This window comes from Saccostrea cucullata, unplaced genomic scaffold (genome assembly GCF_032062105.1).
Source record: "Saccostrea cucullata isolate Sc308-1 unplaced genomic scaffold, CSIRO_AGI_Scuc_v1 ctg982, whole genome shotgun sequence".
NCBI lineage: Eukaryota > Metazoa > Mollusca > Bivalvia > Ostreida > Ostreidae > Saccostrea > Saccostrea cuccullata.
The window spans coordinates 1-23,734 of record NW_026934142.1 but is presented as its reverse complement, the minus strand read 5'-3'; the positions used below and the strand labels follow the sequence as shown (position 1 = coordinate 23,734).

General features: G+C 33.0%; 2 protein-coding genes across 4 annotated transcripts; one reads left to right on the top strand and one right to left on the bottom strand.

The window, feature by feature from the left end:
* The first annotated feature begins 31 nt into the window (after positions 1 to 31).
* On the top strand, positions 32 to 6,663 carry LOC134240039 (glutathione S-transferase P-like). Of its 3 annotated transcripts, none has more exons than XM_062722155.1 (5): positions 32 to 108; positions 4,402 to 4,591; positions 5,138 to 5,272; positions 5,564 to 5,717; positions 6,306 to 6,663. In XM_062722155.1, the coding sequence occupies exons 2-5, from the start codon at positions 4,402 to 4,404 to the stop codon at positions 6,520 to 6,522; spliced, it is 696 nt and encodes a 231-aa protein (XP_062578139.1). In that variant the 5' UTR covers positions 32 to 108; the 3' UTR covers positions 6,523 to 6,663. The 3 variants fall into 3 exon arrangements, with proteins under 3 accessions (XP_062578139.1, XP_062578138.1, XP_062578140.1); XM_062722154.1 differs by lacking the exon at positions 32 to 108 and adding an exon at positions 162 to 275; XM_062722156.1 differs by lacking the exon at positions 32 to 108 and adding an exon at positions 961 to 982.
* Positions 6,664 to 10,695: 4,032 nt separating this feature from the next.
* Positions 10,696 to 22,157, bottom strand: LOC134240035 (uncharacterized). Its single transcript, XM_062722149.1, has 14 exons — positions 21,674 to 22,157; positions 19,310 to 19,410; positions 18,330 to 18,475; positions 15,994 to 16,206; positions 15,650 to 15,759; positions 15,055 to 15,197; positions 14,619 to 14,789; positions 14,080 to 14,207; positions 13,248 to 13,390; positions 12,758 to 12,828; positions 12,503 to 12,644; positions 11,897 to 12,181; positions 11,380 to 11,589; positions 10,696 to 11,123 (listed from the first exon to the last, which is right to left on the bottom strand). Exons 1-14 carry the CDS (start codon positions 21,780 to 21,782, stop codon positions 10,849 to 10,851), a joined length of 2,247 nt encoding a protein of 748 aa, XP_062578133.1. The 5' UTR covers positions 21,783 to 22,157; the 3' UTR covers positions 10,696 to 10,848.
* Positions 22,158 to 23,734: the final 1,577 nt, after the last annotated feature.

The following is a 23,734-nucleotide window of genomic DNA, read 5'->3' as shown; positions in this document are numbered from 1 at the left end:
TAATAAACTCATAATCAGTCAGTAAATATATTTCGTCTCAACATTATGTACATAACTGGTGGCCATACTCCTATGTAAACAAAGTTGAACGGAAAGTAGGGTATACAGGTATACATGTATATATATGTTCAAAAACACCGCTGTCTACTTTTAGCGTTTTTAAGCTATCAACTGTAAGATATTTCTCTCAACGTTCTTCTAAAATATCAGTTCTTTCATTGGGTTATCATCTTGAAACGAGATTTTTCCAGGAAATAATTTTTCATTCGTCCAAGGTAAGTTCAAGAATTTTGTATCTGATCAGCGTGAAGACATACAAACGTATAATGCCGAGTTAAGCATGTTTAGCGTCTATTTTTCAGAGTTTCTAGTAGACGTGTTTGCGTGGTACATGTAACCAATAACAAGGAATCTATGCATTAAAAATATTATAGTTTTAATTAGAACCATTTATCTTTTATTTACTTTACTAACTGATTCTTTACATGTTCAAATACTGCTTTAGTTTAAGGTCATATGAAACGTAGTTTGAACTTTATTGGGCTCTTCCCTGGAGTTAAAGAGTTCCACTAAATGAAGGACCTTTGTGCAATACTTTTAATGTCTATGTATGGATTTGTACACCTTTTCTTAAACAAATTTTGATGGAAAAAAAATCTTAAATTTATGATTCGTAATTTTTGTATATTTTTCTTTGAATAATGCAAAAATTTTCATAATATCTTCCAAAAACCCTCTGGTAATGCATGCTGATTTTTTTGTCTATGAACATCTGATGGCACTATAATCTTAAATTAAGAATATCGTGAAAAATTATCAGTAGGTAAGGTATCTTGCATATGTCCTTAAAACTGCCTGAATCTATGCGAGTTCAGAAATCAGAACATGAATTAGAACATCAGAATTTTTGTTTCCCTGAAAGTTTTAATTCAAGCATTTTGAGTAATGGATCGGAATTACATGTAATTTTAATCTGGTCAAGGTAAGTTCAAGAATTTTGTATCTGAGTTGCGTGTGGACAAATACGCACATATAATGCCTAATTAGATCTACATTGTAAGTATGTTATTTGGTTATAAAGGGATCCATCTCATATTTCTTGTATTTAAATATTTATAACATATTCATAGAATCAAGAAGACAGTATCACAATATATAGTCCCTGCTAGATTTCAAACTCATTTAACCATAATGATTTTTATCTAAAGTTCTACAATTGTGAGGAAAGCAGAAAAATATTATCTTTTATATCTCTTACATCTAAATGTGTACGAAATAAATGAGAGACCGTTTTAATATTTTTGAGGTATTTTTTTACATAAAAAAAAGAAATTCTTGATATCAATCAATCGAATTCTTGATATCAAAAAAATATTTTTTGATATCAAAAAATAGATTTTCTGATATCAGAAAATCATTTTCTGATATCAACAATACAAATTCTTGATATCAAAAAAATTATTTTCTGATATCAGAAATTCGAATGTTTGATATCAAAATATCTTGTTTATTTTCTGATATCAAAAATCGATTTTTTGATATCAGAAAATGTTTTTTTGATATCAAGAAATTGAAAATTTGATATCAGAAAATCATTTTCTGACATCAAAAACGAATTAAGAATTCTTGATTTCAAGAAATTCAATTTTTCGATATCAAGCATTCAAATTCTGGATATCATAAAATAACTTGTATTTTCTGACATCACGAATTACACAATCACACGATTACACGATTACACAAATATGCAATAGGAGAGGCTAATGGCTGCTATTAAAACATGTTACAGAGAATTAAATGCTCAGTCTAAGCCCGGCCTAAAGCATACCTAGATTATTTACTAAGATTTAACCCAAAAAGTATGATAAATACAGCTAAAAAATATCGAGAACACTTATTAAATTCTTTCATTAAAAAAATATTCTTAAAGTATGAAATCAACAAATTTCAGTAGAAAGCAAATCTGGCACTGAAGTTCGGGATTTTCTACAGTTCAAGGGAGTATTCGTTATTTATGTGAAAATTCTTCGCCATTTTATTAGGGCCCCGCAAGGATTTGCGGGTGCCCTATAGTAATCACTCTGTCTGTCCGTCTGTCTGTCTGTCCGTCTGTCATTCTTCCGTCCACAAATTTTCTGTTTTTTTCTAATAACTTTTTTTATTGTTGCCAAATTAAGTTCAAATTTGGTATGGTAGTTCAATAGGCAGAAAGACATATTTTGATGCTAAGTTTGGTTCGGTTCTCTATGTCTTCTGGTTTGGAGCTGGGGTGGTGGGGTAGATTCCTGACTATGCATAAGAATGAATGGGAAAAGAGAGATAACTCCTGAGAATGTTACCATTGTAAACTGTGAAGGCTGTGCAGTTTGTCCTTTGGGATTAATTAACCACTTGAAGTAAATCCTTAGCATTATCTTTATCTGTCACATTGAGATTAATTACTACACTGCCTCTGTCTGCAAATGAAGTTTGTTTTGAACTTAAGGTCAATTTTGAATGATGTGTACATTCTCTGAAATATGGATTTTAATATTGTTCATGCTTTATTTTGGTTATGATTTTATTGAATTCAAAAAACAAGATATAGATTAAGATATCCTTTATTATTATCATTTTATTATTATTATTATTTATTTATTTATTTTATTTTTTTTTGCTGCCTTAAAGTTGTTAATTTTAACATGTAATGAGATAATAACCCCATTCTGTCGTTGCTGAAAAAAAGTTTTTATTGTAAATTTAGAAGAAAAGGACAAGAGAGCAGTACAATTAATCCCCTGGGATTAATTATCTTGCTTGCTGCAGAAAATTCAGGGGCTTATCTTTACATGTATCTGTCACATGAATATTAATGAACACCTTTGTCTGCAACTGATCTGTTTTGAAGTTGAGGTCAACCCTGGGTGATATTTGCATTCAGTGAAAGCTTGCATTTAGAAAACACCTGCTTAATTTTTTTTAAATACACATTTAATTGAGTTTTTATATAGACATGAGGTTTTTCCTATTTTATGTAAATACAAGCTAGGTCATTATCTACAGGTTTTTGGACATTCAGGAATTATCTTGAAATTTTAAAAATACAGTAGTTGTTTATATTCTTCATATTGTTTTTTTGAAAATGTAATCAAGTAAAATCCTCCCTATATGAGCTGCACCCTTATCTTCATACCCCTCAGCGGGGCCCTTGCTGACTGGTCAGTTTTCTAGTTTATTTTATGATATCAAAAATGTATTTTGTGATATCAAGAAATCAATTTGAATTTCTGATATCAAAAAATCATTTTCTGATATCAGAAAATAATTTCTTGATGTCAGAAATTCAAATTTTTGATATCAGAAAATGGCTTATATTTTTTGATATCAAGAATTCGAATTTTTGATATAAAAAATTCGAATTTTTGATATCATAAAATCCCGAAGATTTTTTGATATCAGAAATTCGAATTCTTGATATCAAAAAATGAATTTCTGATATCAGAAATTCGAATTCTTGATATCAAAAAATACCTTAAAAATATTAAAACGGCGCCCCATAGAAATACATGTATAAACAAATATACTTTGAATATGTCATACAGTGAGAAACCAGACAAGAATTCCTTCTCTAACTAATATCTATATATGGTATTGAAAAGTTAGATTTCAACTTTTCCATCGTCAACTTTCCTTATTTGCATGTATACATACGTCCTAATATTCCGGTATCGCCCGCATCTCCATCTGATAATCAAGAGCAAGTGTTACATGTACAGGAATTTAAACCGCGCCTCGCATTTTGTAAATTTTATGATTGTTATAATGACCTTATTAGCAAATATGACCTATTTTTGTAACTTGTTTCAAATCAATTTCTTGTATGTTTGTTTTGTGGGTTTTTTTTTCTTGGACTGAAATTGACTACAGGTGATCCGTATATCTGATAAATACATAGAGCTCTCACTGCAGAAGTGACCAGCCAACAGGGAATGTTTACTTCTCCTATAGGCACGATGACGTAAACCCGTCTCTGGAATTTCAGGAGGTCCGTGTTTTATGCTTGTTTATTTAGTTGCCTTCTTCGTCTATACACAGTAGAACACCCAAAATGAATATCAAACTGACAGATATGGCAGACTTTTAAAAAAAAAAAATAATTTCCATGTGTTTGCACGGTGACCATGTTTATATGTTCAAGGACTGCCTCAGTTTAAAACTGCATGGATCCGTATATGTGAGGTCAGAAATCAGAACATGAATTAGAACATCAGAATTTTTGCTTCCCTGAAGGAATTGATTCAAGCATTTTGAGTAATGAAATCATTTACTATGTCGTGAACATACAAATTATAAACCCGTGACTACATAACATGTGTATTTTAGATGTAATGAGAAATTACTGAACTCATTCATTCATTTAAGATGGGTGATTGGGAGATTCTGTACTACAATGTCCCGTTTGCCGGGAGGGCAGAATTTATTCGTCTGGTTTTTGAGGAAGCAGGTGTGTCATACACAGAGCCGATGAAAACACACGAGGAGGTCCGAGAAACCATCATGCAGAATGGTATTGGGGGTTTTCCTGTGCTGCACCCGCCTGTTCTTAGAAGAGGTCTGTACTGTTAAATTCTACTTGGCAAAATATGCATATACACGGACTAAATAAACACAGTACTTTTTTTCCAGTTATTCTTCAATGATCATTAAATTTTATATATATTTACGAAAAGACCATAAATTGTGTGATCTACTAGTCAGAACAATGATTTTTAATGTATCTAGAGTAACTAGATATGTTTTAAAATGTTTCATCACTTTTTTGTAATACTTTGCAGATATAAGAAACATAAATTTTACCTTGAGTTTCAAACTATGTTCGGTCAATAGTTTGTCATTTTCCCCTAAACAAACTAATAGTCTGTGGAAATTCATGAAAATGGCCTAGCCATTTTTGAAAGGAACTACTCACTTTTCTTGATTTTCCAGATATATTACTCAGACGTCATGAAGGAAAATTCAGTTATTTTTTTGATTAACTCGTATGGGAAGACTACAATGTAAACCGGTATCACTTGCACATTGTCGCAAATGGTTAAATGTAATAATCAGTAAATACTTTTAATTTATATTCAAATATGCCCATTTTCTGTTTATCTAGGTAATTTCCACCTGGGACAGACGCCAGTAATTTGTAAATACCTCGGAGAACAATTTGGACTTGTTCCTAAATTGGAAGAGGAAAAGTTGCAAGCGGAACAAGTGAACATCACCATACATGACTTTGTGGCAGAAGGTAAGTATATATTATCTCACCTGAGTTAAAGACTCCCTTGATATCGTTCTGATTGAAATTATATTGAAGTAATATTTGATTTCTTAGAGCTTAAATATGAAAAAAAATTCCATTAGCAACAAGATTGTATGAGAAATATTCTAAAATACGCATAATCTTTCTAGGTTTATCTCATTAAAAACCCACAAAGAATTAGAACTCTTCAGTGTGTAGTGTAAAGAGTGTTCTCAGTCTTACATAATTATGCAAAATGTATGCAGAAAATTGATTGTACATTCCTTATTTTCCTAGGGCGTCTGGCTTTTCACGGCAAACACTGGGTTGGTTCTTATCACGACCAGAAGGAAGAAACACAGCCTTACATTGATTGGTTTGTCAAAGAGAGGCTGCCAAAATGGCTGAAACATTTTGAAGCTGTTCTGAAGTTTAATAAGGGTGGTCAAGGGTACGTTTCTGCTAAAAATGCTATACGTATTCTTTTTCGTCGATTGAAGTATTGGTTATAAAACTATGTATGTACATGTAATGGGTTTTTTTTAAGAATAGCAGAGTTTGCATGGTACTACTAGTGTATATATCTTTATTAAACGTCGTAAAAATTTTCATACATTCACCGTTTAAACATAAATGTTCCTGTATGTTCCTTCTTAAAGTGACTGTTTTTAAACTTTTTAGGGATTGACTTTCTCAATGGACACTGCAATATGTCAGTCATTGATATGAGAATTAATATTAATATTTAACGTTCAACACCAATATAAATGGCTTATTATTTTCCATGCCAATTTGATCATCAGTAGTTTTTATTTTTTGGTTGCTTTTTATCTTTCTTCAGCATGGTTTTCTTTGTGGATAAGTCGATACATGTATACTAATACATGTATTACAATATCTGATCTCATTATACTAAATATAAGTTACATTCTTTCAACAGCAAAGAATACCTTGTAATATTAAATAATATCCTTGTCGACTGTATATTTCTGAAATTTTCTCTTCAACTGAAAAATTACCAATTACAATTTTATTTCAGTTTCTGTTTTGGAGCGGAAGTGACGTATGTAGACCTGGCACTACTTCAGTGCCTCCGCGGATGTGAATCGTCCTATTCTAAGGCGTATGAATCTGCTGATTATTGTCCCCTCTTAAAGGCATTTAAGGCGCGGATGGAAGCTCGACCAAAGCTAGCGGCGTACTATAAATCAGAAAGATATGCAAAGCACCCTCAGGATACCAACAGTATGATGTAGGACGTCGGACATTTTCAATCATATATCCTCGATTCATTTTGTGTTGTTTCCTTTCATCTGTCTTGTTTACAAACAAATTCGTCTTCTTATGTTTGGTGGTATTTTATTAAGTTACATAGAAATAAACAGTTAAAATTGCTATTTCTGAGTATTGAAAAAAATTGTTTGAATTCGTAGTACATAGGAATACTTTGACAAGATGAGAAATGGTTCTCATCAAAGTTCGTCCAAATACGGTTAAACCTACGATGTTTTGATTATAAGCTGTTGTTGTTGTTCTTGTTATGTTACTGGACCAAGCTTCTGTACCAAAACTTATAAAAATCTTAAATACAAATCTTCTAATGATGTATACGGAATATAAAGTGCATACATGTTAACTCTCCCGATTTAGGCGGGAGTCTACCGCTTTTTCATTCCATCTCCCGCCTACCGATTTAATGCAGAAATCTACCGCTTTTCTACAAAAGCTTCGTCTAAAGTATTTTTGGTTCGCTTGGGTATCCATTTTTGAAGCCACTCTCATAAAATCTCGCTAGATATCGCGTGATTTGACTCGGAATCATACAAACGCTTTTTTGTACATAGATTTCAAGCACGGATTTGACAACGACAACAACACAAGACTACCAGTGATTACGTTGGTTACGATAAATTAATCACCATCCCTGCCATGAAAAAGGAGATACAGCTTTTAAGAATTAGAAGAAAACATTTGCCATCGTCTTTATAAGCACAGAAGCTCACAACTTTATCAATAAAGTCAATAGAAATCACTCGATTGACCAAGCCATGTTGCATGCACATCTCTCTCTACTTTCGTTTTCGATCATCGCGGGAAATCTGATTTATATAACGAAAGATAGGAACTTTTTTTTAGATCTAGATTAAACCATTTTATCATTTGTTTTGTTTAAAAACTGAATGAATATTTTGAATTATTGCTTCTAGGCTAAATCAGCAAAGATCACTCTTCACAAGGCTAAGTAAAGTAGCCAATCCAAGCAAAATGATGGGCATGAAAAATATTTGAATTTGTACAATTTATGTCAAACTTAAGGTGTTTCTGTCTTCTTCTTTGCTGTTGATATTTAAGATTAATTAGTGTAGGTACCTGATTTCATTTAAGGCTTATAATATACATGTATATTACATGAAAGATATCGATAATCCAAGCGTTAAACAACACGCGCGCAATGCTACCGCTTTTGAGGTCTGAATCTCCCTCTTTTTCATCACAATAGGTTAACATGTATGTAAAGTGCCCTTTTGGGTATATTAATTTATATTTAGCAAAACCGAGGGTTCACTGAATAAAAGAATATCGGCGCATAGAATTCAAATTACATGTAACAATAGAGTAAGCAGCTACAGGCACGCAAATTTATCTGCCCATTTTCTGAAAGTTGGCGTTCTAGAAAAGAGTAACCATCACGCTAACTTATATCGGGTACATCCTCCCGTGTAAAACGATAAGAATACTGGATTAGGTCACGTTATAGCCCTACGTCCGTCACGTTAAAGCCCTACGGGATCCTGTGACGTAACAATACAGATACAGAACTAGGCACGACCTTTCCATAAGGTAGCATTGACAATAGTGCTGGAGATCTTCGAAGTCCGTCCTTTTAACTTTACATAGATATGTAAGTGAAGTCATAGTCTTACAATAAGCCTTGGGTAAATAGTATACAACTTTTGACTGCTAAAGCTTCTGTCTTAAACTTCAATATTGAAACTTTAATGCATATATTTTTAAAGAAAAATCGCCATATTGGCGTCTCGTTAAAAATTCTACTTGCATGACACGATGTATGAAAGCCATAGCATCAATTGTTCAAAAGTTATAGCCAAGGTTCGTTCACGTTTTTCAAAAGTAGGCCAAAGTCCAATGTCAAAGGGTTGATTTGTTGGTATTCAAAGGTTGGTCTTGTCACCAGGAATATATCTATGAGACAGTAAATGTAAGCCCTACCACTTACTGTTAAAACTTTAAGGTGGAGGCAAAAATATTTATATCCATAGAACGTGTTGTCACAATAAATCCACACGTGAAGCCCGCAAGCCCTATGGTACTGACTGTTCAAAATTTTATTCAATAATTCATTCCATTTGTATTCTTTCAATTGGCATATGAGCTTGTTATACTTCGGTATCTCCCTATTTCAAGCATGAATAAATAATTCTCAAATAAGAATTCTGTCTAAAAGTATACATAATGAGCACCAAAGAAGAATACCTGATGGAATTTTATTAAAATCTTTATATTAAATTGTGATTTGGAACACCTACTTGTAATTAAAGTACGATAGATTTTTTTGTCAAGTCAATGTAAAGAGAAGAAACTCTAAAAATATGATAAGCAAAATTATAGTTATCAGTATTTTAATAATATTTTACACGTTTCAATATCTTGAACTAAACATTGCATTTGTTAGACATCAACTTAACGGGAAAACATAAATGGAATTTGAAATTCTAATTCTGATCTAATGCACAAAGAAAGATCTAATGTGTACTGAGAATTGCTTCCCAGAGTATCTTTTGGGGTAAACAAATAAAAACACTTAAAATACGTTATTATGCCATCCAATTCAGATTTCGTTGCGTACGGAAGATGACGATAAAAAATATTAATGCCCGTCTAAAATTGAAACAACTTCTAATTAGTATCATTCATATTTTATATTACATATGTCATACAAAGAAATTAAAAACAATGTTGCATGATTTTTATAAATAAATAAATAAAGCTCTTTAGATTTTTTTGGATAAGTCCGAGATAAAATTACAAATTGTAAATGTACTTTATTTCCCCATCAATGTATTGGCGGTTCCAAAAAAAAAAAAAACACGTGCAGGGCGGAACAAACAGCTAGGCAGGGCTTGGAGCACGTGGATTGGCGGAATCAAAGCATGTAAATATAAGGAATAACTGTCAGATTTTTCAATTTCATGACGATGATCAATCGATTGGCTTGTGTGATAATTTTATGCATAAACGCCTTCATGTAATCGAAAAATAAGACAGTTATTCCTTAAATATTCGTATACTTAAGGCGCGTGAGGAGTCAAAAAATTTACTATCGGATTTTACTTAATTTTTTTTTAAAAATATAATATCTTAAGCTGTCAATTATCATTTGACAAAAAAAAAATTTCATACATTTTAGCTTAAAAAGATCATTATTGTATACTTTTATATACATCTCTCCAGGATATCAATAATATCCTAGCAATCGCTACAACCATCCAGTTCTCTTTTTAAAATGACATGTATGCGTTTAGTAAATTATTATGCTGACGTTTTACAACACTACAGGCTTGAAACAATACACAGAAGATAACAAGGATTACTCGACTCATTTTTCAATCAATTAATAGTTCCACAATTGTTCCTAAATAAAGATCTGAAGATGAACAAACTTATATTTATGGATGATTATATGTGTCTTTATCCCGCCCCGCCCCTACATATGTAACCCCCCAACACCTACTACCTTTCGAAAAATGCATGATTAAAGAACTACATAACTTTGTATAAGTATTACATGTACATACAATTTTGATGCATTTGATGATTAACAAGATGTGTTTGTGAAACACTATGCGCCCGACGGCAACAAAGTTCGAAAAGCTTTTGTAGCATATAGGTCACAGTCAAGGACACAAGGTCATTGACTTAAGTGCCATTTGAAAGAACTTAATTAGTGGAGTAGGCATACGAAATATGAAGTCTCAATCTCCTATGGTTCAAAGGTTATGGTGAAAGTTCGAAAAAACTATTTTTAGCATATAGGTCACAGTCAAGGTCACAAGGTTATTGATCTAGGTGTCATTTGAAAGAGCTTAATTAGTGGAGTATGCATACCAAATATAAAGTCTCTATCTCTCATGGTTCGAAAGTTATGGCCAAGGTTAAAGTTGACAACAGACAGAGAGACAAACAGCTAAACAGACATGACAAAAACAATATACGCCCGGATCTATCGATCCGGGCGCATAATTATAAAAAACATTTTCTGTTTTGACATTAAGCATTAATTGGTTGAGAGTGGGATATACATGTAATAATACAATAATTCAATACTTGTTACATGTCATTTGATGGAATATACATGCCATTTGATTTAAAAGACACGTCGTTTGATTGGATACACAAGCAATACTTGATTGCAGACGGAGAAAATCGGTTTATTGTATAAAATCAGGCCTTATTGTCTTTAATCAGATTGGGTATCTGTAAAATTCATTCCTTTGATAAAATTTTATCTGTAAAATATTCAAAATCATGAGGAATATTATAACTACTTTACAGTGTTTACATCATATTTCTATTTCTGTGACTTTTGGTCTAGAAGACAACAACGGTTGTCTGTCGGTTCCAGAGAGTTTGGAAGAGTGGGATTTGACTCCTTCGTTGTACGATCCTCTACTCACAATGACTTGCTTAGGGTTACATCTAACTAATTTGATGATAACTATAGCCAGACACAGAAGAGTGGCACAAAGGGCGACAATCAGAATTGTAACAGTTGTCTGTGAGGCGTAACCCTGGGCATCCGTGGCCTGGTACCCTGTAGCGGATTCTTTGGTGTATTCTTAAGAAAAATGATATTTTGAGTTATATCAACCAGGTATTTTGAACCGGAAAAGAATTAAATCTGTCAGTTATGAATGTGCATTAAGAATGTGCATGTTATTTGTTTTGTTATAAAAAGATTTATAGAATTAGAAAAATTATTAAAATTTTTTTTAATTAAATGTGAACAATATTTGAAAATCATTTACTTAATCTATGAGAATCTGTGCCATGTATAATGGAGATAAAAAATAACAAAATGGATTTTTCCTTACCACCCTGGGCGCCATTTGTAGCCACTGCCCCGAGACCAACTGTGGGTCCATTGACAATGTCCTCGTATTCATCAAATGACCAAGTATAATCGCCACAGGTGGGGAAGTTCTTTGGGGGCCTCTTCTGCTCAGAATGAAGTCCTTCCTTGATTATCATCGTCATTCCCTCCAATTGGTGGGCTTCCATATGACAATGCATGTACCAGTACCCTAATGATATATTAAATTGTTTGTAAAAAGTTTCTAAAGAATAGTTTAATGTGCAGAAATTACATAGTATTATCCATTTTTAATAAAAAGACATGCAATATTAAAACTGAAAACGGCTACTCAATAGACAATTACGCCATTACAGGCCATGGACATCAAGGAGTACGTTAAACAGTAACTAAGTGAGCTGCTCTATATATAGGGGTTTTCTCAGATATAGCGAGAGTCCAGTCGAATATGGCGGACATAGCTGTTCAGCTTTAAGCTTGTGAATGGATGAAATAAGATAATATTTATGCAGGCTTACCTGGGTTGTCAAGAGGAAATCGCAGCACAACATAACCCTTGCGTGGTACTACAACAGTGTCTTTTAACGGTGGATTTTTTAAATTGAGACCTGGAAGGTTCCCGCCTGCCCATTCATCACGTATCCAGGCTGGATATTTACAATCTTGTCCCCGGCATCTGATGTCGGGTGTGTCATGCACAATTAACCCAGTTTCGTGGTCGACTTCCGGGTAGCCAATCTTAAGGATGTGCACGTGATGGCCGTGTATGTGAATAGGATGATTTGTAGCCCCAATAAACGTATCTAAAGGAGAGAAAATATTTTTTTGGTGCTTGTCAACTTTTTTTTCAGGTAAGTAATTTTTTTCTCTGGTTGCCCCCCCCCCCCATACACACACAAACACCCTTTCAAAAAAGGTGTTACGTCACTGTCATTTATAGTGAAAAATCATGTTCTTTAATTTTAATTACTAGTAACTGAAGAACAGTCATAAAACATTAGTATCTTGAACTCGTTGGGATTGAGGAAAGAATTTGATTGACTATGGGTTAGATATAATTACAAAATTTGTGTTATATATTTCTCATAAAACTCGACTTAAAGGCCCATTAATAATCAACTAACCCTTATTTACAAGGACCATCTGTACCCCCGTGTTCAGTGGCAGCTGATCGTACTTCAGGGTGTGAGTACATTCACAGTAATCCTCGCAGTCATGATCCTGACAGTCATTGAAACAAGTGCGCGCGGGAGGGTCATATGTTATCTATGATTTCAAAACGTTCAAAATTATGAATTTTTCTTTTTATCTAAGAGACAAAAATACATGTATTACGATTCTCAATGAATTAATCGTTTTCAAAAAATTAAAACATTTACCTGTGGGGGACATGTTGGAAACTCAAACTTGTATCCATTAATGGCCGCCATGAAAGGACTTCCTTTCTTCCCTGAAACATTTGGGGCTGGAATTGAGTTTGTTTTGTGGGGGAAAATGCCTAAACTGAATCTTGGGGATATACTTAATAATTCTTGTCAGAAAATTCACGTTCGATTCATCGAAATTTATTGTGTGCATATGCACACAGGCGACATATTTTAAGCATCAAATAATACCTTAAATTATGCATTGATATCTTTTTAAATTATTAAAACTACATTAATATTATTGCTATTTTTGAACCTGAACATTAGAAATTTTTCAGTCTGTTTTAGCAATTTGCCCTCCAAAAATATAAAAATCAAATGAATACAAATGTCTTTTGTATCTAATATAATTGTACATTATATTTATAATATATATTATATGAAAAATGACATTCATTTCTCTGACATATATAATTCACTCTAATCAAATGATGAAACATACCAGCATAGTGAAAGTTAAGGAAGTCCTCCCGAATTTCCTCGCCCCTTGGAGGCATGGGGACCGGCTGTCTGCTCACCATTTCCTGTGTAGACCGGAAGTCGGCAGTGGACATGCACATAATATTAGCATCTGCAGGGTATAGTCTAGGAAACAAAGAAAAAACTTTAAAATACGATTGAAGGGGGGATAAATACATGTATGAGAGTTTACATGGAATTGTAAATTGACTATACATATCCTAATTTATGAGTCATTGGAATAATTAGTTAATTTCGTGTGTAGGGACCGATGTCATTGAAAAAGATAACCTTCATGGTTTCGGTTTTTGTATGCTGTAACCTTTACGATTATTTTACCAGATATGTGCTACAAATACAAGCTGCATGACCATTTTTTATACACAAAGCTTCATTTCCTTGTACTTTCGCAATCTTAACCGTTTGCTTGCCAAGACTTCAATACTCAGTATTTAGCTTATTTGTATATAAGATCATTTAATTTTTTTCACAAGCGTCAGTTTATAAGTGATATTTACTTTTTATGATTGAAAGAAATTTTGGTTTATGTCTTAGGCTAGCCATTGCCATTTTCTGATCAATGGGCCAAGTTCCAGAAAAAGTTGCCTAGATAAATAGTTACTTAATGACTTCTATCTGACGCCAACATTTATATTCACAAACAATTGTTGATCTACATTTATATCTTGAGAGTCACCTGTAATGATGACAAGTTAAACTTGGCTTTCAAAAACACATTATGCCAGTATGATAAGCTATATCTCAAGACCTCTATCTACTACAATGATTATAGCTTCATATTTATTTAAACTTACTCAAATGGACAGTTAAGAACTTTACACACTCGTTCTCTTGTACACTCATGGCGGGTCGTCTTTGGCAATTCCTCCGGGGCGTCTTCATATCTTAGAACTGCCAAAGTCCTTCCGGGATAAATTTCCTCCTATATAAAAAAAAAAATAAACAATTGTGGATCTTTAAAAAAAACTACTAACAATACAGTGTACTTATTTGTGAGCAGGTATAAAACACGGGCCCCTGGAAATCCCGGAGTTGGGATTGGGTGACTAGGAGGAGTATGTTTTTCCTTTCGACCGATCACCCCCTCCCCCACCCCGGTGATCCTTATGAATTGATCTGGTACACGGAATAAAGGGAGAGGGAGGTTAGAAATTTAAGCATGCCTAGTGAAGATTTTCAATGAAATCTATAAAACGTGCCATTTGAGGCTCTATATACCCCTAATAGTTGCAAAACACCACATTAAAATATACTTTGAGACATCAACATTCAAAGGAGACCATGAATATTTTTTTTGATTATACAATGTACAAAAATAATAACATAGTATTACATTGTGTCTGTTTTTGACTTCGGTTGTTTCTGCCCGAATGTAATAGTTTTTTCTAGGGTTTGCATCTGTCTTTACAAGGATATCAAAACGTTCACCACTGGAAATAATCACTGACTGTGCAGTCTCCATCTCTACGTCATTTCCGTCGGTAGAAATAACATGAATCATGTGCTGCAATTCAAACGTTAAATTGATTAAATAACACAAAGAAAAGAATACGACACAATAAGAATATAATAAACTAATGGAGTTTTTTTTATTAACAAATTTATTTGACATTTTTATATTCACAGCTGTATTTAACTTATAATCACGATTTTTACTCAGTAACAAACATGTTTGGAGACTATTCGGTTGGAATGTTACTTTATTAATTTTTTGCATTAATGTTATGAATAATAAGTAACATTTAAATTGAGAATTAAGAAGGTTTTACTTCGTCAACTGAAAACCGGAAGGAAAACATCATGGCGGCATTGATGACCCGGAAGCGGTAGTACTTGTCAGGTTTCACCTTAAATGTTTCTATTGGAATTTCCGCAATCAATGGATCATACGACTTATGTGGGTAATAGTGACCTGTTGAAAGACATTTTCATACAGTGATTGAAACTGTGCAAAACATACATTTCGACTTTTATGCTAAACTGACATGAATAATATTTTATAGTAGTGTAATAAATTAGGTTCCAGTACTTTGATATATTTCAATCTGTAAAATTTATGTCATTCCTGTTTGTTTTGTTCGTCTTATTTTGTAAATCTTTTTTATGAAAACCAATAGTTTCCATTTTTTGAATCTTCAATCATAAAAAAAATTCAACCAAAAGTATGTACATGTACATGTAATTTATTTAAATAATGAAAATTAAAATGCTTTAAATCATAATGCACTGCCTTTCAAAATTGAATTAAATCAACATCAAACTACTCAAAGACACATTCATTGCAACAGACGAATTTCCATCGAGAAAAGATCATAGTGTACCTAGCTGGTTTTAACTTTTTCCAATGCAGAAGAAATTCTATACCTTTTCCGTTAATAAGTCCAGAATGGAATGGCACTACGCCCATATTAGTCCCATCCGCTGTGTGAGTAGGCAGGTAACAGTTGTCCGTACAATTAAAATTATTGGTGTATCTGAAATGTTTGAAGTGTGTTATGGATTTCCTGAATTTTTCCAGTTTCTTTTTTTTTGGGATAAAGTAGATTATAAGCATTCAATATTTTAATTCAATCATAATACAAGAATACTACTAGAACACTCTCTTCATAATTACATTCTAAACTACTGATCACATATTGAATAATTCAAATCATTTACCGTAAACGAATTCGAAAAGCAGCAAATAATCTTGTTCAATGTTTACTTACAAGTGCATGTTATAATGTTGAATCTGGTGACTTTCCAGGGATGATATGTTCCTATTCCAATCCTGGATCATCAGAATAAAGTCGTCCTCCACTTCCGGTATGTCTAACCGCTCATCACGTGGGAGGACAATTAAAGGACCTGCCAGTCCGTCAGTCCTCATGGTACCTTGATGTGAGTGATACCAATGGGTACCACGTGGTTCTGCCTTAAACCTGAAGGTCACACAAATGAACAACTGAAGAACTGTAGCGCTCATGCGAATTTTCAAAACTGGAGAGCTACAGTTCTGCAACTATCAAATATAGACAAGACTTTAAAGATTGGAAGTAAGGACAACTTTTTGTGTTATGTTTTTAACGTGGCTGTCGAAGTCAATTATTTTTTCCCTAGGGATTTTGATAATTTTTCGTTAATTAATTTTCACTGTTATCATATTTATTGCTTTAAAGTTAAAAAATTCGGATGTTTACCATCCCGATTCATAGTGATTCGAGCCATCTAAAATTGTTGGAAAAGCTCCAAACTACAAATATCACATTTTTTCCCATATTTTTGTATTTCTGCATGCCTTAGAGATTTTTTTTCAGCCAAACATAATTATGAAAGTCATAATTGTATAAGGTTAATACCAAATTGTGAAATTAAATTCAAAAAAAAAATGACAATCTAGTTTGGTCTACAAATATTATAAAGTTTATTTTCTCAGTGCCCAATGACTCCATAAATGTGCCATATTGTGGTATATCGATGCAGATGAATTATTTCAATTGGTAAAAAATAGCAATGTTTTGATTGCTAGTATTTTTTTGTTGATGTTCTGTCAAGTGTTTAGTAGTTTTTGATAGAATATATCCATAAACGTCTTGTACACAAGTCATGAGTCAATCTTCAGCGTCATGCATTGCTTACAAAAAATTGGAAACAGTCATTTCAGCGGGTTTTTTTTAAAATCCTAATAATAGTCGTAAAAGCACATTTTCAGACCAGTAGTAATTACAGATAATAATAACTTTGTTTTGAAATCACAGTATTTGGAGGTGTACTGTCGCACATATGACTGCATGAAATTAAAATGTCATGTGCACTCGAATTAGACTTAATTGGCCTCGTTAAGGTAAAAAAATGAGATCGAGAGAGAGAGAGAGAGAGAGAGCAGGCGCGGATCCAGGATTTTTTTTCCAGGGGGGTCCACCCTAGTCCAAAAAAAAATCCAACCCAGAAATTTCTTGACAAAAAAAAAAAACAAAAACAAAAAAAAAAAAACGTCAAAAACTTTTTTTGTTGGGGGGGGGGGGGGGAAAATGTAATTAAAATCCAGCATCTGAAGCAAGATTGAGAGTTTTCATCCCTTGGTGTGCAACTTTGGTTTATATAAGCCTTATAGTTTCTTGGTGATGCTTTTTACACCTTGTATGTTGAATTCAGCATCTGAAGACTTTTGCATACCAATTTATCATGCACAAATCCGCGTTTTCCAGGAAGGGGGGGCAAGTTTGGTGTCAGTACTTGGAAATGATGACAAATCCCATTGCCCGACGCCCGGGGCTAGTGAATTTTAGGGTTGGGCAAGTGAAATTTTGTTCATCAACCACTTGCCCGTGGGCAAGTGACTTAATCAATTATCAAAAATAAAATCAATATGTATGCCAATATTCTACTCAGTATTTTTTTATATATATTTATAAATACAGTATAAGTTAATGGTAGGGCAGGCAAAAATTCAGGTAGGCAAGTGAATTTTGACCATGTACTTGCCCTTGGGCAAGTGCCTTTAAAATCTATTTGTCAGCCCCTGGGGGTGTCCATGATCACAGTTTACTTGCTTTAGCATATGAATTTAATAACCTTGTGAATTCCAGAGGGGGGTCCCCCCTCTAGATCCGCGCATAGGGAGAGTTTTTTTTTTTAATGGCATGATAATGAAATTGAGCAATCAGGAATCCTCGGCTGACTCCGTTACGCTCCACTGTAACCTCGGATGTGAAAGGTGGAGTAATACGCATTAAGTCGCTACATTTCTCCGCCGGAAACTGCCTTGTCACTCATTTCATATTTCGCTCTGCCTAAAGTTCTTAGAAAAGGTTTCTTTATTTGCATAATTCCTCATGTTAATTGCAACCATATGTTAGTTGTCTTTGAAAGAAAGAACGCAGTGTTGGGTGTGTAACAAAGTAACTCGGATTTCAAAAGTACAGTACATGTATTACTTTTGAATGAAATTCAAATAAGATCACATGACTGACTCAAAAGATGGTAGAACACTTTTTCACGTCCGAGGTTACCATGGTTGCGAGCCACCCAAGGATCCGAATGGATATTGAGCTGGGATACACACCTATACAGAAATGAGTCGCCAGAGTTGATTGGACACTGGGTAACCATGGAAGCTCCATCCATCCATGGCGTGTTTTTCTGAATCATTCCGTGCCAGTGAATCGTGAACGCTTCATTAGATAAACTGTTCTTTACCATGACCTCGATCTGAAGTCAGGGAGAAAATAAATTTACTCTCTACAATTTGTTTTGAATACACAAAAGACGCTTGTCAATGAAAAAACATTGCGGGAAAACAAATCAATTTTTTTTACTTATGAACTGCAAGTTTATTGAATAATATACCAATGATTGTTTTAACAAAAAAAAATTGACAAGCTACAAAACAGAAAAGCAGGAAACCTGTCAAAAGTGTATAAGTAGGATTTGTATAAAACGTTATGTACCGTTTGTTTGTTTGTTTGTTTTTACAAAATACACATCCAAATTAATGGGTTTATGATTATTTTAAAAATTATTTCACAAAATTTGATTTTACTATATTCACTTCAGTTATTTACATTCTTTTATTGAAAATATATGTTTTAATCTTTTTTGTAATTAATTCTTATATTATAATTTTCAGTTGCTAATTAGCATATGACTAATTCAGACTTGTACTTATTGGTCATGGAAAAATTGTGTCATACATTTTTATAAAATGTTACATTCGTAATTGTCGCAAGGAACGCGTCTTTTCCCCTATTTCAATGGTTTTGCAATATTATTGATTATAAACAATAATTCCACTAGCTATAATTTTGATACAAAATGTTATCCTACATGTAATATCAAAGACAAATAATTCACGTGCAACAGGGGATTCTACTAATTCATGGCACCTGATCCAAACTTTATGTTTTCTTTTCGTTTTGCTTTTGCTGTACTCCTGATCTGCATTGTTTCTGTCGACTTTAGGGCATGAGTACTGTTCCTTCTATTCATATTTCATATCACATAATTTGGTTTACATTAATTTTGAATGCTACGTGTAAAACTTACCACTTGTCCTTCATATACAACTATAGGGGGACCCGGCATCTCTCCATTTATACTGAATAATAGTCTATAGACTCCATCGACAGTTAAAACTTCATCTAGTTCTAAAATAAAAATCAGAAAATGTACATAAAATATAGTAAACATACTTTGATTTACTATTATATAATAGAAAAAAATCTTTGATTTAATACAGTAAAACTCTAGTTTCCTATGGTAAACTATACTTAACTTTTATTAGTCTTTGTTTTTTTTTTTGTTAAGGACAGTCAGAGGTTTTAATCATCATTTTGAAAATAACTGTTGATTTATAATGCAAACTATGTTATGTTGATATCATATTTAAAAAGTATGAAGTTATACCTGATGGGTGATGTGTTGACCCCCCCTCCCCCATCCTCCTTAAGTTTTCATACTATGATAATTAAATTCAGTAAAATGTACACATTCACTTATTTTGTTCTTGATGGATATGAAATACTTTTTGCCTCTATGTCAAAAATCTTGATTTGAGCTCTGTGTCTTAGAGAAGGACAAAGGACAATTAACTCTGCAAGTGTTGGACGTTTCAATGCTAGAATTAACAGGTTTTATAGCCCCCCCCCCCCCCTTGCCTCACATACCACGGGCCTGAGTAACACCTCAAAGCCCTGAAAGTGCTTACATTTCTAAATCCTTATAGAAAAATTGAAATACTCGAATATTTCTTTTCAATATGTATTATTATGTAATAATTTATTTTGTATGGTATGCCAGTTGAGCGTTCATTTGGTGATAAATTTCTAATTCTTATTGTTCAAATACAGTCACTTGATATATTGAATTCAGAATCCTTAAGCTTTATCAGATATAAAAGTCTGACGCATTTCATATACTTGATTACGTTTACAAAACAAATGTAAGATTGGGGGTTATTTTTGCGAGTTATTTACTACAAGTCAATACAACAATAGTACAATAACAGTTCAATAATTCTCTTTCGTGTGATTGATTTTACGTAAATATTTATTGAAATTAAAAGCATGGCATTTCAAATGTTGCAATATTCGAACGGCTCTATTTGCATTTTATAGTTTTCCATTTACATTGTAAAATTTTATTGCATTGTATAATTATTATTTATTTATTTATTGACCGCTCAGAAAAAAAATCATTGGAAATATTAAACAATTTTTTTGCATAATTTTATACATATAGGAATTGTTTTTAAAGGTATAAAAATCCTTTTAGTAAATACTACATAACGACCAACCACAAAACACCCCCCTTAACATGGAACTGAACCTGAAAGCATCGAAAAATTAGCTTATTATTAAATTGAATATTTAATTTTGATTAAATTAAAAATTAGCCCGATCCTGAGTGATATTGGTAATCACTGTATGAACAGTCATAGACCAAAAAAATCCTAGATTATTTAAATTGCATATATTAAAACATATATTTTGGGGGGAAAATGTCAGCTTTTTAAAGATTAAATAACCAATGTCACGTGCACGTGTCTCGTGTTTTAACAGAGCGTGAAATACGTATACTTTGCACAGTGCTACACGATGTGCATGTCCAGTGTTCTATGTAGTACATGTTCGGGGCATTTTCAGTCCGAAAATGACCAGTGACATTTTTTCCTCGGGGAATTTCTTTTGCAAGCTGAAAATGCGTGTAGATTGATGTTTATTACCCCGACCATTATCATAATATTATTTTGTTCTTGTCCTGACTAAATTTATCTCACTTTTGCGCATATTAAAATGTATGAATAAACTATATAGTTTTTAGTTTTAAAGGTCGAATATTTAATTCTATTTAAATTGTTGCGTTAATTAGAGTGTTATGGATAAATTTTCTTTTCAGTCCGCTTATTTTTCCTTATATCTTGTATTTCTTGATGCTAAGTTTGTATACTTTTTACCAAAACATTAAAATCAGAATCAATGAGGAAGATAAGTAAGTTTAGTGATGGGGGTACGTGTAGTTAATTTGAGCACCCCCCCCCCCTCCGCGATATATAGCAATTCAGGACTTTGCTTGGCTCTTTACATATATGGCATTCATTGAATATATATTGTACATCTTAAATTATTATTTTCGTCTTTGTGTATAGAATGATCATTATTGGAGGGATGTAAACTTACATTTTATCTATAAAACATAAATTTTGGGACACATTCAACAAGCCAGTGGGTGCATGAATATCGAAGACAAGAGAGTGAATCCTCTCCACAAATGCAGATACCTTGGATTATATGATAAAAAAATTCATGACAGGTTGACAAAAATTTGGGGGTTTAAGTAAACTTATATTACATGTATAATGGTCAGATAGAGGGTTGCATAGGGGTACATGGAGGGGATGGGGGTACATACCTTCAGGGGTAAGAGGTTCAAACTTTTCACTGTTATATACCGATCTCTTCAGTAAAGTTCCGTTCCTGACAACAATGGGAGTGGAGTACCCGTTAAAATAATACACCATGGAAAATTTGTACCGAACGTCAAACTCAAATTTACAGACGTCCTCAGTTTCATCACATGCAGGGACCACTCGATGATTAAATCCACAAAGTATAGCTTTAAAGCAGCACCAGAGGAAAGCACATTGTAGCCCAATAAGAAATCCCGACTTTCATTTTTGTTGTAACCTGGACTTCAGTGAAACTTCGGAATGACAAAGGCCTTGCCTTTACATAAATCTGGACGCCAGCTACATTTAGTACATGGGCACTTGAAAGTGTGCCGTTTATAAGTTTACCAGTTTAAAATCATTTTAAAAAGTGCCGGTCAGTGTCCTCCTGCGTGAATACCTTTTTTCTAGCAGCATGAAAACATGTGAATCGATAACATGTTAAGGACTACCAAGGAAGTCACGAGACTTACAATGCTCTTCAAGGTCGCCTGCAGCTATTTTGTCAAAAAATTGCTTCATTTCGCAGAGCTTTCTAGAATAAATATTGTATTATTATCGTTAGATTGAACAAACAAATTTGACCACTTACAAATTCTCTCCATTTTTTGAAATGATTCCGCAATTATCTAGGAGTTAACGAAATATATAATTCGTTTTCCCATATTGACTTTAAAAATGTAACTTCTTTATAAACCTAAAATGAAACATTTTACAGAAAAGAAAAAATAAGAATGTGAGGAAAAAGAAAACCTTTTAAATAATAAAATCAAACACTTTTAAAATTATGTATTAATTAACTGAATTCTGTTGATTAAGAATTTCACCGTTTCAAGTTCACGTATATTCATGTGGTCACGTGAGTATTTCGGATCGGGATCGGTATTCCACAACATTTCAAGGTTGTCTCAAAAAGAAAGTAGACCTATCCATTATCCAAGCTTTACCGAGATTGTTTATCTTGTTTTCATTATCACTATACTTAATTCAAGTAAGTTTTTCATAAATTAGATTTATCAGATGTAGTTTTGACACCCAGAACGTTACATTCATTACACGTAGGTATTTATTCCGTAGTTCACATAATATTCGACGTCATAAGACTAGTAGTAAAATTTTGGACTTATGTAAGTGTTCTGACCTCGAACGTTAGGGCTATTTATATTTACATTTTCATAGGCTAAATCAGACTGGAACTCCATATAAATTTCACCGTCACAACGTACATTTACATAAATATTACATTTTAAACAGACATACCATGTGAAGATTTGGTATATAAACACTACAATTCATTTTTAGGGATCTGTATGTTGTCAACTTGATCCCACATCTTAGCTTTAGTATTTATATTTTTCTGTTCATTTTAGTTAACATCAATTTAAAAGTATGAGTATAAGGACCCCATTGGAAATAAGCCTTTGGCTTTCATGGGTTATCCTTGGTATACAAATGTAATGTGAATGACTGAATCATATTCATGTCCATCGATTTCCGATAATTTATTTTAATTCTTTTGTTTAGTGCCAAACCTTTATATCTTATATTGTCAAAAATGCATTGCAATTACGCATATGTAGTATACCAAATAAATATCTATCTATCTAAGATAAAAAAGAATGGAGATATGTGTTTTATATTTGTAGAATTTTAAAAAAAAACTAAATGGAGAGGAGAGAGATGGTATGGTATTGTATAATACGAGAATATTCTGACTTAATTATAATCCTCCACTTCGTATAATTTTTTAAGGGGGGGGGGGGATTTCAGACCAGGGAATTTCACAACTTCACAAGCTGATTATGCTGTGACTTTGTCTACCTTTTACAACTTGATTTGTGGATGTAACTTGAGAACCAAGAACTGTGTAAAGGAATGATTAATCTTCAACTTAGTCATCACTAATGCACAGATACAATATGCTTTCAGCATTTTAAATAGCCTAATAGTCAAGAAATAAAACACATCACATGAGTAAGGTCACTACTTGCCATTCAATGTCTTTGTGCATGTGGTCAGCACAC